Source organism: Dipodomys spectabilis, unplaced genomic scaffold, assembly GCF_019054845.1.
Source record: "Dipodomys spectabilis isolate Male_0828 unplaced genomic scaffold, ASM1905484v1 ptg000329l, whole genome shotgun sequence".
Classification (NCBI taxonomy): Eukaryota; Metazoa; Chordata; class Mammalia; order Rodentia; family Heteromyidae; genus Dipodomys; species Dipodomys spectabilis.
This window is the reverse complement of record NW_024871006.1, coordinates 733,313-748,749: the sequence shown is the minus strand read 5'-3', so window position 1 is coordinate 748,749 and position 15,437 is coordinate 733,313. Positions and strand designations below refer to the sequence as shown.

General features: G+C 38.3%; 1 protein-coding gene and 1 non-coding gene across 5 annotated transcripts in view; one reads left to right on the top strand and one right to left on the bottom strand.

The window, feature by feature from the left end:
* Positions 1 to 15,437, bottom strand: part of LOC122094945 (ABC-type organic anion transporter ABCA8-like) — a 55,662-nt gene that overhangs the window by 13,217 nt on the left and 27,008 nt on the right. For 2 of the 4 annotated variants that reach the window (XM_042665464.1, XM_042665467.1), the window contains exons 19-25: positions 12,797 to 12,995; positions 11,180 to 11,346; positions 7,752 to 7,885; positions 6,639 to 6,776; positions 4,182 to 4,289; positions 342 to 515; positions 44 to 157 (exon numbers count right to left, since the gene is read on the bottom strand). In XM_042665464.1, coding sequence (XP_042521398.1) covers positions 44 to 157; positions 342 to 515; positions 4,182 to 4,289; positions 6,639 to 6,776; positions 7,752 to 7,885; positions 11,180 to 11,346; positions 12,797 to 12,995 — 1,034 coding nt within the window. The remainder of the gene's footprint in view (positions 1 to 43; positions 158 to 341; positions 516 to 4,181; positions 4,290 to 6,638; positions 6,777 to 7,751; positions 7,886 to 11,179; positions 11,347 to 12,796; positions 12,996 to 15,437) is intronic. The other 2 variants (XM_042665465.1, XM_042665466.1) reach the window with 2 other exon arrangements.
* Positions 707 to 833, top strand: LOC122094979. Its single transcript, XR_006144983.1, has one exon. It is a non-coding gene; the product is annotated as a small nucleolar RNA SNORA40 (small nucleolar RNA).

The following is a 15,437-nucleotide window of genomic DNA, read 5'->3' as shown; positions in this document are numbered from 1 at the left end:
CACTAAGTATATAAAAATAAATGTCCACAAGAAATATACTTACAACAAAGAAGCAAAATGACCAAATGCCACTGTTTTTTCTTCCCTTGCGGAATATGAATGAAATCACATAAGTGAGGAAGATGAGAGACAGGACATAACCAATAGCACATGGGATCTGAAATCAACAGGATTCGTGAAGCTTAATTAGGGATAAAGGCAATCCAGGACAGGACTCAGATTCCCACACTCCATCGCAGGGAAGGAATTTACAGCTATTCAGTGTATCACAATGCACCATGCACAAAAACAGTTTGAGTCAACACAGTGTCTAATGAAACTGTGGGGCAGTTGTCACTTACTTGAATAATACGATTTACAACTGTGAATAGAGTCTCCTGGAAGCTTAAAGCGAAGTCCATTAAATACATAAAAATGAAGATGAAGCAGTACAGAGGAACGTCCACGCACGCCTGCCCGAACCAGTAAGCGGAAGGGAAGAGGCCTGAGATCCGTAGCTGGGACCAAGTCTTGCTCTGTTTAGGACAGAGCAAAGACACCCGATGAGTTTTAAGCCAGTGACTACTCTAAGTGACTCCTTCATTTGTACTGATTCTGGACCACAGCTACAATAGTTATCCTGACTAAACGTATGAATTATTTATTAACATTAATATCAGTGTTCTGGGGGTGCCAGTGGCTCACCCCTATAAATCTAGTTATTCAGAGCACTTGTGTGTGTCTTTGTTTAATTTGTAACAAAGCCTTACAGACAGGTGCAAATAGTAAATCCTCTTTTGCAACTCAGAACTCATTGCTGATAGGAGATTTTGGTACAAGTAAGAAGGAATATGATAAAAGAAAATCTAGTTATTCAGGAGGCTGAGCTTGGGAGGAACACGTTCCAAAGTCAGTGCAGGCAGAAAACTCTACAAGACTGTGTCTCCCTTTAACTATCAAAATGCTAGACTGGGAAGACGGCTCAAGTGGTAGAGTGCCAGCAAGAAGGCCAGGCAAGAGCAGGAAGTCCTGGATTCAAAGCTTTCCTTTTTTTTTTTTTTTTGGGTCTGGTCGTGGGGCCTGAACTCTGGGCCTGGGCGCTGTCCCTCAGCTCTTCAGCTCAAGGCTAGCACTCTACCACTTGAGCCACAGCGCCACTTCCGGCTTTTTTCTTTTTTTTTTTTTGCTTATGTGGTGCTGAGGAATCGAACCCAGGGCCTCATGCATGCAAGGCAAGTGCTCTACCACTGAGCCACCTTCCCAGCCCGGATTCAAAGCTTTCTGTCAGTACACACAGACACAGAGATGTGTGTTTGGTAAAATATTCTGCTGTTTAACAGATACAAAGGAGGAAGAAGTAATTATAAATGTTTTAGGCAATAGGCACAGCAATTATATTTATATCACACAATACACGTTATATACCATGAACAGTAATAGCATATAATATATCATTTTTTCTTTTTAAATTATAATGTGAAGTATGTATATTAGAACTCTACAACTTGTGGGTAGAGATGGGAGGGAAGGATTGGGAAAGTATGAGGGATCAGAAGACACTGTCCAAAAGGAAACATACTCATTACCTGACTCATGTAATTGTAATCCACCTGTATATCACCTACATAATAACAATAAAGTAAATTAATTTAAAAATTCTAATTTTATGATTTTTAAGTAATTGTACAAAGGTGTTGCAATTCACCTATGAGTTTATGAGTATAATGAATGCATCTTGGTTTTTTTTTTGTTTGTTTCTTGCCAGTCCTGGGGCTGGAGCTTGAACTCAGGCCCTGAGCACTGTCCCTGAGCTTCTTTTGCTCAAGACTAGCACTCTACCGCTTGAGCCACAGAGCCACCTCTGGTTTTTCTGTGTATGTGGTACTGAGGAATTGGACCAAGGGCTTCATGCATGCTAGGCAAGCACTCTACCACTGAGCCACCTTCCCAGCCTCTATAATGCATCTTGACCAATGTCACCCCTTTCACCCTCCTCCCCCATGCTTCAAACTTTTCTTCCCCTACCCTCTGTTTTGGTGTGCTAGAACTGGGATAATTTATTATCATGAGTGCCATTGCAGCCAAAGGAAGAAGGAGCTCAGGGTTTCTATGGGAGATGTTTTCAAGTCTGGGTCGTATTAGCTCCAGAATGACTGACAGTAACCTCACATCAGTCAATGGCAGGTCATAGGTTAGAAGTGGGTATTAAATGGCACTGTTCTCTTTTTTGGACAACAGAATTACCTTGGAGAGGGGAAGTGAAGCAAAGGAAGGAGAAGTGAGTAGACCGAGATGCTTACATAAACTTATGGATTTACAATAATGAAATCACCAAGATGGAGCACTGAAGGATAGATGATTGATAGCTGTGAGTATACAGCTAATGACACGTGACCAGGATTGAGGAATCTCCCTAAGGTTTCTACTCAACACGTGGCACAACTGTAAAATCAGAATCTTCAAGATTTTTGCAAGATGCTCAGGTAAACTGGCGACACAGCAACAATGCATGGGGATCAATGACATAGTGGAAAGTAAGATGTAAACCCTTTCCATTTGACATTGGAATTTGCTTCCTACCGTTCTAAGCACTTGCATTTCCAAAATGCTATTTTCCTTGATTTCACAAATCTCTCCTTAGCTAACTTCTTTGAGGTAGTTTTCAAAGGGATTGGGGGGGCGGGGAGTAGGGAAAGCAGGAGAAAAATGAGGGAGGAGGTAACAAATTTGATAAGAAATGTACTCACTACCTTGCATATGTAACTGTAACCTTGACAATAAAATAAAATAAAACTTTAAAAAGTAGTCATGTTAACCACATAGTCGCATGAGGCGTGATGCATTTCTACCTTTCTTCCAATTCTCCTGTCCCCCTTTTTCATCAGGAAACTTACTGAGAATTTTAAGGAATCACAAATTTGCCTCCTGTTACAGTAGTTACTTTTACCTTTCTAAGAATTTCATGTAACAAACATCTTTCAGTATTTGTCCTTTCAGTGTAATGGTTATTGTTTTTTTTCAAATTTCTTAGTAGTATTCCATAGATAAAAGTTTATCAGCTCACAGCCTGATGTTATCCGAAGTCATTGGCTATCATGAAAAGGTTTTAATATTTGAGTCAACATGGAAAAATGTTTTCTTTTTCTTGGGTATATACATATGTAGAAGAAGAATAGCTAGGTCACAACCATTTCTTAGCTGACTACAAACAGATTTTTTTGCAAAGTCATCACACAATTTACCAGGAGTATTATGAGAGCTCCAGTTTTTCCACATTTCCCAAACACTTAATATTGCCAATAATTATAATCATATTCATTTTATGTGGGAGTATCCCATTGGGGTTGTTTGCCTGATTACTCATAGGAGTATTTTTCTGTCTATCTTCACAGGGGAACTATCTGTTCACATATTTCATCTACTTAAAAATAGATTATTTTTTGTCATTGAAGCATGAGTTCTGTAAATATACTTGATAGAAATCTTTAGATAGATGCATATGCTTTGTGAATATCTTTCTCCCAACCTGTGGCTTTTAATTTTCTTATTGACCCTGATGAAGCTCAAGTTATCTTTTTCTTTTGTGCTATGTGTGACTATACTGTATTATGAAATATTTGTCTACCATATGGTCTATGATTAATTTCAAATTAATTTTGTGCATAGTGTTTGTTTGGTGTGAAGAACATTCTTTTTTTCATGCTGATTGTCAAGTTGTACCAGTACAATTTGTTGAAAAATCTGGCCTTACTCCTACTTGAATTCCTTGACTGTTTTATTTTATTCACATATATATATGTATATCACACACACACACATACACACACACACACACACACACACACACACACATATATATATATACTACATTCTTAATTACTATAATTTCATACCAAGCCTTGAATTCAGAAGCATGTTCTTCTAACTTTATTTCTCTTTTTCATAGTCATCTTGATTATTTTAAATCTATTCTAGGTTTTCTGCATACTCAGATAAATCATTATTCTCCTCTATTTCTACATATACTTATACTCTCATCTATGGGAGAAATCTTCCTATTATTTTTATAACTTAGAATTTATATTTGAGTTGGTTGGTCAATTCAAAATAAAGCTATAATTATCTTGGTGAAAATACTTCATCTTATCTTTAGCTTCTAATTATCCCCAAGTAACTGAAGCTTCTCAGTTGCTCATTATTACCTTATAATCATCGATGCTGCTCATGGCAATATAAGGAGGACAACTGGATGCCAAAATCAGCCAGATGATGGTATGTCCCAGGTATTCAAATGGATTGCTCTGTATTTTCTGAGAAGGCAAAGGATATAATGAATGGAATGACCAAATTCTAATTTTACTTTCTAGAGTATATTTTTATTTTTTTACTTTTTATTTTTTTTTTTGGGTCCAGTCATGGGGCCTGAACTCTGGGCCTGGACGCTGTCCCTCAGCTCTTCAGCTCAAGGCTAGCGCTCTACCACTTGAGTCACAGCGCCACTTCTGGCTTTTTTCTTTTTGCTTATGTGGTGCTGAGGAATCAAACCCAGGGCCTCATGCATGCAAAGCAAGCGCTCTACCACTGAGCCACCTTCCCAGCCCTAGAGTATATTTTTAAAGGTATGCAAAGGTATGTCTTAGGTTGTTTTGAAAATTCCAATCCCTTCCATTTCTCCTCTCTTTGATGTATGACTTTTGACTTTACTCTAAAATCTATTGTTAAGAAAACGGATTCAACAAACATATAATTTGCTAACATTGCCTTTTGGTAAATAATAACAGCAAGCTTTTTGTTGTCTTACCTCACTTTACAAATTAACCAAGAGCATATAAACAAATTTACCTTTCATTCTCTCACTGATTTTTACTTTTTTTCAAATGTGTTATTGGACTCAAAAATCATACCATATGTTAGGGACATCCAGATCTATATTGCTTGAGGATTTGAAAGTAGACAAGAAGTATATTTGGTCAGGACAGCGAAAGCCATATACCTATCAGTCTTGACTGTTTTGTGTGCTAGTTCTGGGGCTTTAGTTAACTCAGGTCTGGATGCTATCACAGCTTTTTCATCCAAAACTGGTGCTCTATCACTTGAGCTATAGTTGTTACTCTTTGGTGATTAATTGGAGATAAGAGTCTAATGAACTTTCTTTTCCTGGATGGTTCTGAACTCCTATCAATGCTTAGATCTCAAACTCCTGAGCAGCTATGATTACAGGTATGAGCCCGCATCTCTTAGTCATTCCTGAATGTTTAAGGATAGAAGGTTCACATACTTTCTTGACAGCTTGTTCCCTGCTATTTTTATGATTCACACAATTGTTTGCTTAAGTATATTACTGAAAAAAAGTTATAGCCAGAGTCTGGTTTTCTTCAGCTTGCACATCATCAAGATACTTGCTAACCAGAGAATGGGGAAGATGAAGGTTTCTGTCAGACTCTTTCAAACACCCTGACAAATCCAATGACTTGGGGAAGGACAGAAGCAAGGTTTGAACCTCCAGAAAACTCTTACTTTTGGAGTAAGGCGAAGGTAAATTTGAATAGCAAATAAAGGAAGTTGCTGCAGATATTGATTTAAGTAAATACATTGGGGACATAAACAAAGGGGAACTACTGGATGACAATAGACTTATTCTCACAAAATAGGATTCCTTTTCAGGGAAGCACAAAGGAATTTCTGACCAGCTTTGTTAGAAAATATGAAAAGAGGAAGTGGCTCTGTGGCTCCAGTGGTAGAGTGCTCGCCTTGAGCTGAAGAGCTGAGGGACAGTGCCCAGGCCCAGAGTTCAAGCCCCACGACCAACAACAACAACAACAACAACAACAAAAAAGAAAATATGAAAAGAATGATTAATAATATTGTTTCTGTAATGATTATGATCACTGATTTCCATGAATACGTGATCATTTTCCATCTGTATTATTAGAAAACCCTAGAACTGAGTGGGATATTGACAATTTAACGATCCCTATCATTCCTTTATGCATTCAACAAAGAAGTTACTTAGGGCTTGTAGTTCCAAGCCTATTCTTGGTGGCAATATATTTATTTACTTTGTTTAAAAAAAACCACATACTCCCTACATATATGATAGGGAGAAATATATCTTAAAAATAAAGGGATCATTAGTAATTATGTTAGTTCTCTGATTTCCATAATTAAGTAATTTGCATAATTTGCATGGTTGAAATTGCCTGGGCCTTTGCTTAGGAATAAGATTTTTTAATTCCCTGTTTGGAAATGATGTATTGGTAGGTCTAGGATAGACCAAAAGTATCAATATTTTTGACTAGTGTCTGTAGTGATTGTCATGTATACACTTTATAGTTCTAGCTTAACCTTTGGCCTTCCTTCTAAGAGCTCGTCCTTCTGTTTGTGCTAGCTGCAGTGTTGCTTTACTTTATCCTTGGAAAATATTTTAGCAGTTCCATTTTTGGGGTTAAAAAAATTCCACCCATCTAATTGTAACCCCTCTGTATGACATTTTCACACAAAAAAAAATCCCAAAACTCTGAAAAGTATATTCATTTTCCAAAGTCCAGAACCTACCATGAATCCAAATGTTAATGACCCAGTGGCTTACCTCAGTAAGAGAAAGATCTCATTACTTCAAAGGGTGATGTAGGCAGATAGTCCATAAGACTTGCACTTACCCCTGGGAATGTGCTCCTGTCTGTCTGGATACGTGCGGATGGAGCAAACATCCCAAGCAGCCCATTGCTCACAATATCCATAAGAACTGGGAAGCAATTCAGTCTCTTGGTATTGCATACTAAGGAAAATCTATAATCCTAAAATGTAACATGTAAGTTTATAAATGACTGCAGACCTTCATTGTTTTTCCTAAAGAAAGTAAAATTCAATATTTTAATAGATTGCCTTTATATATGTATGTAAAGATACACACACACATATATATTTATTTACTTATGTATTTGGTGCTGAAGATTGAAATTTGAGCTTCAAGGAGATTAGGCCAAAAGATTTCTCCATGCCATGAGCTATGCCTCCCAGTTCTAATCCCAAGATCATGTTTCAAAATTCTTTTGTCAATAATTTGTAAAAACCATGTAAATGCTAAGTAAAAAACAATGTGCAAGAAAATCACGAATGGGGACAAATAAAATAAAACATGCAGATAGTAAAACAATGTAGTTTGATTCACCTAATGCCTTGCTGAAGGCAAGGTTTGGAGTGTTTAAGAACACGGCAGCCAGCATGGGGCTGGGAAGGTGGCTCAGTGGTAGAGCGCTTGCCCTGCATGCCTGAGGCCTTGGGTTCGATTCCTCAGCACCACATAAGCAAAAAGAAAAAGGCTGGAAGTGGTGCTGTGGCTCAAGTGGTAGAGCGCTAGCCTTGAGCTGAAGAACTGAGGGACAGCTCCCAGGCCCAGAATTCAGGCTCCACGACCGGACTCACCCCCCCAAAAACAAACAAACAAACAAACAAACAAACAAAGAACACGGCAGCCTTTCCAGATGTATCATTAAATCCTTGAGAGACAATGGGAATCCTTTGGAATGAAATGTGCACCTAAACAAGGACACTTGAATACAGCAAGCGTTTTTCTAATACAGCTTGTGTTACATAGACAATGACGGGGATACAAATAATCACTTATCATACCAATGAATCTCGTTCTCTAAGTGAAAAAGAATTAAATAGAGCATATTATCTCCTTTTCCGTTTTTGCCTCTTCAATTGGAGACTTGGGAAGATTAGCTTTCCGGTCCTGCGAGGGAGGGGCTGGCCCAAGAGCAAGGTACCTTTTCATTGCCAGACACTATGATGGCGCCATTGTAGGAGGGATCGTCCACGCCAGTTCCAGTTCCCGATTTGTCCACCTCCAGGGCGATGTTCTGGTGCTCCACAGAATGGAGGAAGTCATCAATGCTTGCCCCTAAGGTGCAGTGTAATGTATTAGCTGTTTCAATGCTAAAAACATTGATGTCAAATTACTGTGATCTGAATTCTCAGGGTATTTTCCCACATCACAACATGCTGGCGGTTGTGAATTAAGAATACATTCCTTTCTCAAGGACTGAATTTCATCATATGTTCATTTGCTTAGGATCACGCAAATCATTTTTAGCAACTTATTTTTTTGTCATAGATTTATTGTGTAGAATCTTGCAATGAACAACTGTAACCAATATGGTTTTCTTAATGGGTGATGTCTACTAATTAACCATAAAACTTCCTATAACTCATTTTAGGGACTGCTACATTGTTGATTTTTGAATTCTTTCCATTCTCTTTCCCTTCACTCCCCTCTCCTTCCCTTCCCTTCCTATCTTTCTGGTGGTGTGGGGCTTGAATTCAAGGCCTAAGCACTTTTGCTCAAGGCCAGCGCTCTACCACTTAGAGCCATAGCTCCGCTTTGGGTTTTTGAGTGGTTGATTGGAGATAAGAGTCCCACAGGGACATTTCTGCCCAGGCTGGCTTTGAACCTTGATCCTCAGATCTCAGCCTCCCAAGTAGCTATTACAGGCATGAGCCACTAGTGCCTGGCTCAAATTATTTATTTATTTTTTATTTTTTTAATTTTTAAAAAAATTATTTTGTAGTAAAGATACTGTACAGAGGGGTTACAGTTACATGAGTAAGGCAGTGAGTAAGGCAGAGTAAGGGAATGAGCACTGTTACCCCCTCCTTTGTTGTTCTCCCACTATCCCTTCCCTCCCCCTTCCCCCTCCCCATCTCCCCGAAGTTGTAAAGTTCATTTCCAATATACTGTCCTGTGGGTATCATTGTTGCAATGGGTCATCCTGTGTCCTTGTTTCAGCATTTTGTTATTCCCCTTCTCCTCCCCAAATTAGACAAATGTATATACAAGATGCAGGGTACCAAAGTCAAGTACAGTGATAACAGGGGATATACCACAGAGGGAAGAACATACAAAAGAAACCAAAAAATCACATAGTGCATTAAAAACTGCAACAATAAAGAAAGACCTCTTGTGTCCATATCTTGGGGTTCATTTTGCTTAGCATCATCTTATTTGGTCATGTGTACATAGCTTTTGAGCTTTTCTGCTCATCTGATAAAATTATTCTAGACATATACTAATTATTGCAAATGAGGGAAACCATGGGACCTATATTTCTTTGTGTCTGGCTTACTTCATTTAGTAAGATTTTTTCCAAGTCTTTCGATTTCCTAACAAATAAAGTGGTATCATTCTTTCTGATGGAAGCATAGAATTCCATTGTATCTGCATGGCAAAGGACAAAGCTAGTAAGATCAATAGAAAGCCCATGGACTGGGAGAAGATCTTTACTAGCCATACAACAGACAAGGGTCTCATATCTAAAATATACTTAGAACTCAAAAAAATTAAATCCTCCAAAAACAAATTTTCAAAGAAACAACCACACCATTAAGAAGTGGGCTAAAGACTTAAAGAGAGACTTCTCTGAAGAAGAAATAAGAATGGCCAGTAGACACATGAAGAAATGCTCAACTTCTCTGGCCATAAAAGAAATGCAAATCAAAACAACACTGAGATTCCACCTCACCCCAGTTAGAATGGCTATAATCAAGAACGCTAATAACAACAGATGCTGGAGGGTATGTGGCCAAAAGGGAACTCTACTGAACTGTTGGCAGTGTAAACTTGTTTAACCACTTCGGAAAGAAGTATGGATGTTCCTCAAAAGACTACACATAGAGCTCCCCTATGACCCAGCAATCCCACTTCTGGGCATTTACCTCATTGATCACAAAAAAGGCAATACTAAAGCTACCAGCCCAACTATGTTTATCTCAGAACTATTCACCATAGCTAAGATATGGAACCAACCCAGATGCCCCTCATTAGATGAGCTGATCAAGAAAATGTGACACGCACACACACACACATATACACACACACAATGGAACTTATTTCTTGATACAGGAAGGGAGCTTCTAATATGTGGACTTCCGCAGTCCCTCTCCCCTGAACAGCAAGCATAACCGCTAAAATACTAACTAAAAGCAAAACAAAACAACAAAAATTCCATGTAGTCAACACTTCTTAAAACTTCATCAAGCATCTACAGAATATGAAGAAATATAGATCCAAGGAAATCTACTAAAATTTGGTAAGAACACTTGTCTGCTCAGTAAGCACAGAAGATACTCAACATTATCAGCCACCAACAAAAATGAAGATTAAAAAACTACAAGGTATCATGTGACACCTAATAATGGGTATGGAAAACAAGCAGGAAATAGTGTGGGAAAAGTTGTGCAGAAATTTGAGCCTTCATAAATGGCAGTGTAAGCACACCATAGTATATCCAATTTGAAAACAATTCGGTTGGTCCTTAAGGGTCAAACATCCATCATCACATGACTCAATAAATTCCACTCCTAGGAAGACACTCAAAGTCAGGAAAATATATTTATACAAAAGGTTATATGTGAACATTAATAGAAGCATTATTCTTAATAATCAGTTGTTGGGAGTATCTATCTGTTGAAGAGTGGTAAATAAAATCAATGGGAAGCCTCTGCTATTGTCACTCCCTGAAGGAGAAGAATTCAAAGATGATACAAACAATTAGAGAATTTAAACAGATGGTTGAATGAAATAAACAATGAAGGATGTACAAGTGGAATTCAGTAAAGACATAGAAATCTTTTTTTTAAAGGAAGCAAACTAAAATCTTGGAAATGAAAAGACCCCAATAGCCCAAATTTTTAAAAACCGTAATTAATAGAACAAAACAATTTAAAGGTTATCAGGTTGAAAAGAAAGCAGAAGAATTTGGTTAGTCAAGAACATGGGGGGAAAAACCCTAAGAAAATATAAAATGAAAGTACAAGCCCTCTTATACAGTCTAAGTTATGGGAATAGAAGAAAGAGAAGATGATATAAAGTAAAGGCATTGAGAATCCATTCAATAAAATAATAGCAGAAAATTTCCTCCACCTTGAGAAGGAGATGGTCACACATGTGGAAAGGCCAACACCTAATATGCAAGACAGAAGAAGAAACATCCCTGGATACATTGTAGTTAAAACACTAGACATGCAGAATAACAAAGGGATGTGGACAGTTGGGAAGGAGAAGAGACACATTACATGAAAAGGGAAGTCCAAGAGGAGAACAGTGATTTTGATAGCATATCAACCTCTAGAATATTAAAGTACAAGATTACTACCTCAGGTAGCTACAGCATAGATGAACTTTGAGATGCAGTATTACCTGTTTTATTGATGATCAGCAATTGGGTAAGAGGTGCCTGGGGTGGTTGTCCCGGAGCATGGAAGTACAAATGAGGGGAAAGTTCCCAGGTGTAACTGTTTTGATATATTTTTATCAAGATATATTCCAAAAGAAGAGGACAAAATCCAGCTGCCAGAATCAATAGCCTACAGAGAAGAAATTTGCCAATGTAAATACACGATCATTTCCTAACATTTCCCATCCCAATCACTGCAGATTGAACTCAGTTCCTGGTCTTGACTTGAGTCACATCCCTAGCACTTTTGTTTGCATTTTGTTTTTGATGTCATGTCTGACTTTGCCTGGGCCATTCTTGAGCCATGATCTTCCTGCCTCTGCCTGTGAAACAGCTTTCTTATCTTTTGGAAAGGTCCTGAGGAGATTATAATGTCATGAGATGAAGAAACTGGAGAAATAAACCATGTAATTCTTTGCCTAAATAAGTAATCTTTGTTTCTTAGTGTTTTGTCTTCTCTTCTAAATTGGAGGAGCTAAGATGTAAATTTACCCTTTGGTTATTTCTCTTGCTCTTGGTCATTGGGTCACCTACACTATTTCATGGGATGTACACCCTTTAACTCCTGTCTAGTTTCTGTCTACGCGTTGTGTTTCCGGTTTGATACATTGCTTTTCTGCTGTTTAATTCACCACATTTTAGTTCTATTTTCTTCATGTTACTCATCTTCTTAGATGCCCTGTTTCTTTCAGTGACTCCATGATTTCTTTACTGTCCAGGTTCAAATTCTGAATTATTTTCAACCTTTATTCTCCTGTTTTCTTGATATCAAATAGATGAAAAAATTCTATTACAATTATGTAATAGAATTTATGTTTACAATTTATGTTTTACTTTGAAACCTCTCTCTAGTCCTAATTTATGATTACATCTTGTCTGAAGTCCTGCAAAATGGCTGACATCGTTCTATTCTCCATTCTCTCCAGACTTTGTTATGGAGTATTTCCTAGTTTAATATTAAATTTTTTTCTTAAATCATGATACTATCCCCACCATCTCAAAATTTTGTTTAGGAAATATTTGTCTAAGTCCAATGATATGCCCGCTCAGTTCTTTCTTGCTTATTTAAAACACAGTTTCAAGGCATGGGTTGATAGGCAAGGCCATGGTAGATGGTAATGGGAGGAGATGTGTCTTGGGATGGGGATGTTGTGCATGTAGTAGGAACAGAGAACAAGGTACTTCCACAAAGGAAGCTGGCAGAAACTGTGAGGTTTAGGGAAAGCCAGTAGAATAACCACACAGCCTCTTGACCATGGCATGGACCTTGCCAAAGAGAATTCACATTCCATAGGGAAGGCTCACTGCCATATTATGGATCATTTGTATGGGAGGAGGAAGTGTCATGGGAAACTAAACTGCTTCCACTTTTCCTCTTGAATCCTGTGGAAAACATTGTAAGTTCCCTGTGTCAGTTTCCTCAGAGATAACTATTAAGGCCATAGTCTAAAATGGCTATTATGATTTCCCCTCCGAGATTTTGTTTTTTTTTTAGTTTTGTTTTTCCTCTTGTTTGTTTGCCTTAGTTACTTCTGATGCTTTGGATAAAAACATAAAACCTGTGGATCCCTGGTACTCACAAGGAAAGAAGAGCTTTCTTCTCATGCTTCAGCTTCAGCAAGCGAACTTTTGCAATGGCACAGATTTGATATGCCCAGAGGGCCACACCGCTGGTCATCTTTCTCATCTCCCTCAGGGAAGAGAGGATGTGTTCCATCTCCATAAGCCTTTCTGTGTCCCCAGCTCTTTCAACTTGTGTGTCTCCCAAAATGTCAGTATCTTCAAAACACAAAAGAGGCGATCCATAAAATCCCACTCAGAAGCAATTCATAAATTCCCACTTGAGACATGTGTCACCGAGCTTCCTGCAGTAGCTTGTCTTGTTAAGGTTATGACAATAATTAGAACCTTCTGTATTCTTCTAGGCATTCTATGGCATGACTGGTATCTGCCTAGAACTGGAAAGATACCTAAAATACAAATTTCTGGGACAAAAGGAAGAGTAGAAAGGAGATGTGATATCTCTTTTGTATATAGATAATACACTAAAGAAGTGAGATAAAAATGTGGTGTCATCACAACTTGGAAATTTAGTAAAGAAAGCAAGCTTTTTTTCAGATAGAGTTTTATGCTACTTTTGCTAAGGGCTGGTTTTGGGCCATAATCTTCCTACCTCTGCCTACCAAGTAGCTTGGATTTCAGGCATGTGCTACCATTCTTAACCTCATATTAAGGACTTTTATCTTATTAGATGAGGGAAGAAAAATAGTAAGAATAGTTTCATAAAAGGAGAAGCCATTTGTAGGGGAGAAAATTCCTCTTGCTGTTCTCCTTCTTGGGGCAACAAGCAGATGGCAGAAGGAGAAAGTGAACAAAGGCATGAATAAAATGAAAGTAGCCGGGATTAAACACACTCTAGTCACAGGGTCACATGTTGGCAGTTACGATTGACTGTAATCCTGCAGGGTTCAAGTGATAAGATGAAGTTGCAGTATCTATGACTTTTTCCCATGGGGCTGCTTTTTTCTAAGTCTTTGGTAACAGCACACCAGAGGGCAGGAAGGAAAACCTGGGAATCACATGGGAATGAGATGTGGAGTCTTGCATGAGGTATCATCAAGGTGTATGGGGATCTTCATTTGTGTAATACATCAGTTCAACAAGGGCTAGTCATTGGATAAGAAAGCAGAAAGACGTATATTGAAGTAAAATGGACCTTGGGTAGGTCTAAAGCATGTGTATTGTCAGAGAGCAAAGCGGTAGTATATAGAGAGCTATCATCCAAGATAATGATCAGAGTCGAAAGTTAGCTTTGATTAGTTGATTAATTGTATAAGTGTGGTGGCAGACTGAAAATCAGGAGGACTTCCCCTGTGGTTGAGAAATTTAGTAACCATTTCTCTACCTCATGGAGAAATCATCAGAATTTTGCTAATGTTTCAATTCAAAGTCATGCTGAAGAAGAGTTCTGATTTTGTCTTTGATTCACTTAAAGTGGTGATTGAACAGCATGTAATGTAAATGACAAACTACACATCCAGAGGTTAACTGTCTCCCAAAGCCCACAGATTTGTATTTCACATCTGTGAAATACAAATTAGATTGATTTATCCATCTGGATTGTCAGCAGCCTGAGGGAGGAAGAGTCAAAACCTTTTCTAGGCATTGCTTTATATAGGTTCTTTTCCACAGTAATGACCATGGGTAAAAGCAGGAAAACGTAGCCCCTACAGAGACACGAAAAAGGCCATCAGAATCTATTACTATGGGTCATCAGTTACATGGTCCTCATGTTGGAATGGACAAATATCTATGATAAAACCCTGTGGTAAGTTCTCCTGGGAAACACAGAAAACATTACTGAACTGATGTAAAATTTCAGTAGAGAAACAACTAGAAGGAGCCAATGGAAATATCAGGAGGAAAATAGTATATCAGAAATGAAATTCATTAGTTGGGGTTCAAAGCAGTCTGAACAGAAGAAAAGAAGATATCTATGAGCTTGAAAGCAAATAGGCAGCTCCCACCGCTGGTGGGTCCTGAGATTTTGTGCTTTGGCATTCTACTATTGAGTCACATCTCCAGCCTTTAGTTTCCAGTATTTAGTTTTTGGGTACGGTCTCACTTCCTACCTGGGAGTATACTTAAGTGTGAGCTCTCCCTACTTTTAGGCCTATTTTTTTTTTTACCTTGCTAGCATCACAGATGTGTATCATCACATTCAACTTTCCCCCATGGAGACAGAGTCTTGTGGACTTTTCCATTTTGTGCTGGGCTGGAGCCACAATCCTCCTAATCTCAAGCTGGAGATGACTGGTGTGTACTATTGCCCCAAGCTATGTGTTGAGAGGGTAAATCTCATGTGCTTTTGCCAACGCTGGCCTCAAAGCATGACCACTTTACTCCCGGGCTCCCAAATAGCTTATATTATAGACATGAGCCACAGGAGCCCCACTTTCACATTGTCCAGTTTCTAACACAAAGAAAGATAAAGAATGAACGATCTCATCAGAAAACCTGGGATCTGTAAGTCAGTATCAAATGTCTGATCTGTGTGTTCTTTATTACTGGTTGCCAGAGCTTTTAACCAGAAAAAGGGAAATGAACATTCTAAGATGGGACATTCCCAAACACAGGAACACATACCAAACAATGGCAGTTCTAGAAAAGGAAGAGTGAATGGATCAGGAAGTATACACAAAGAAATAATAGCCAAAAATC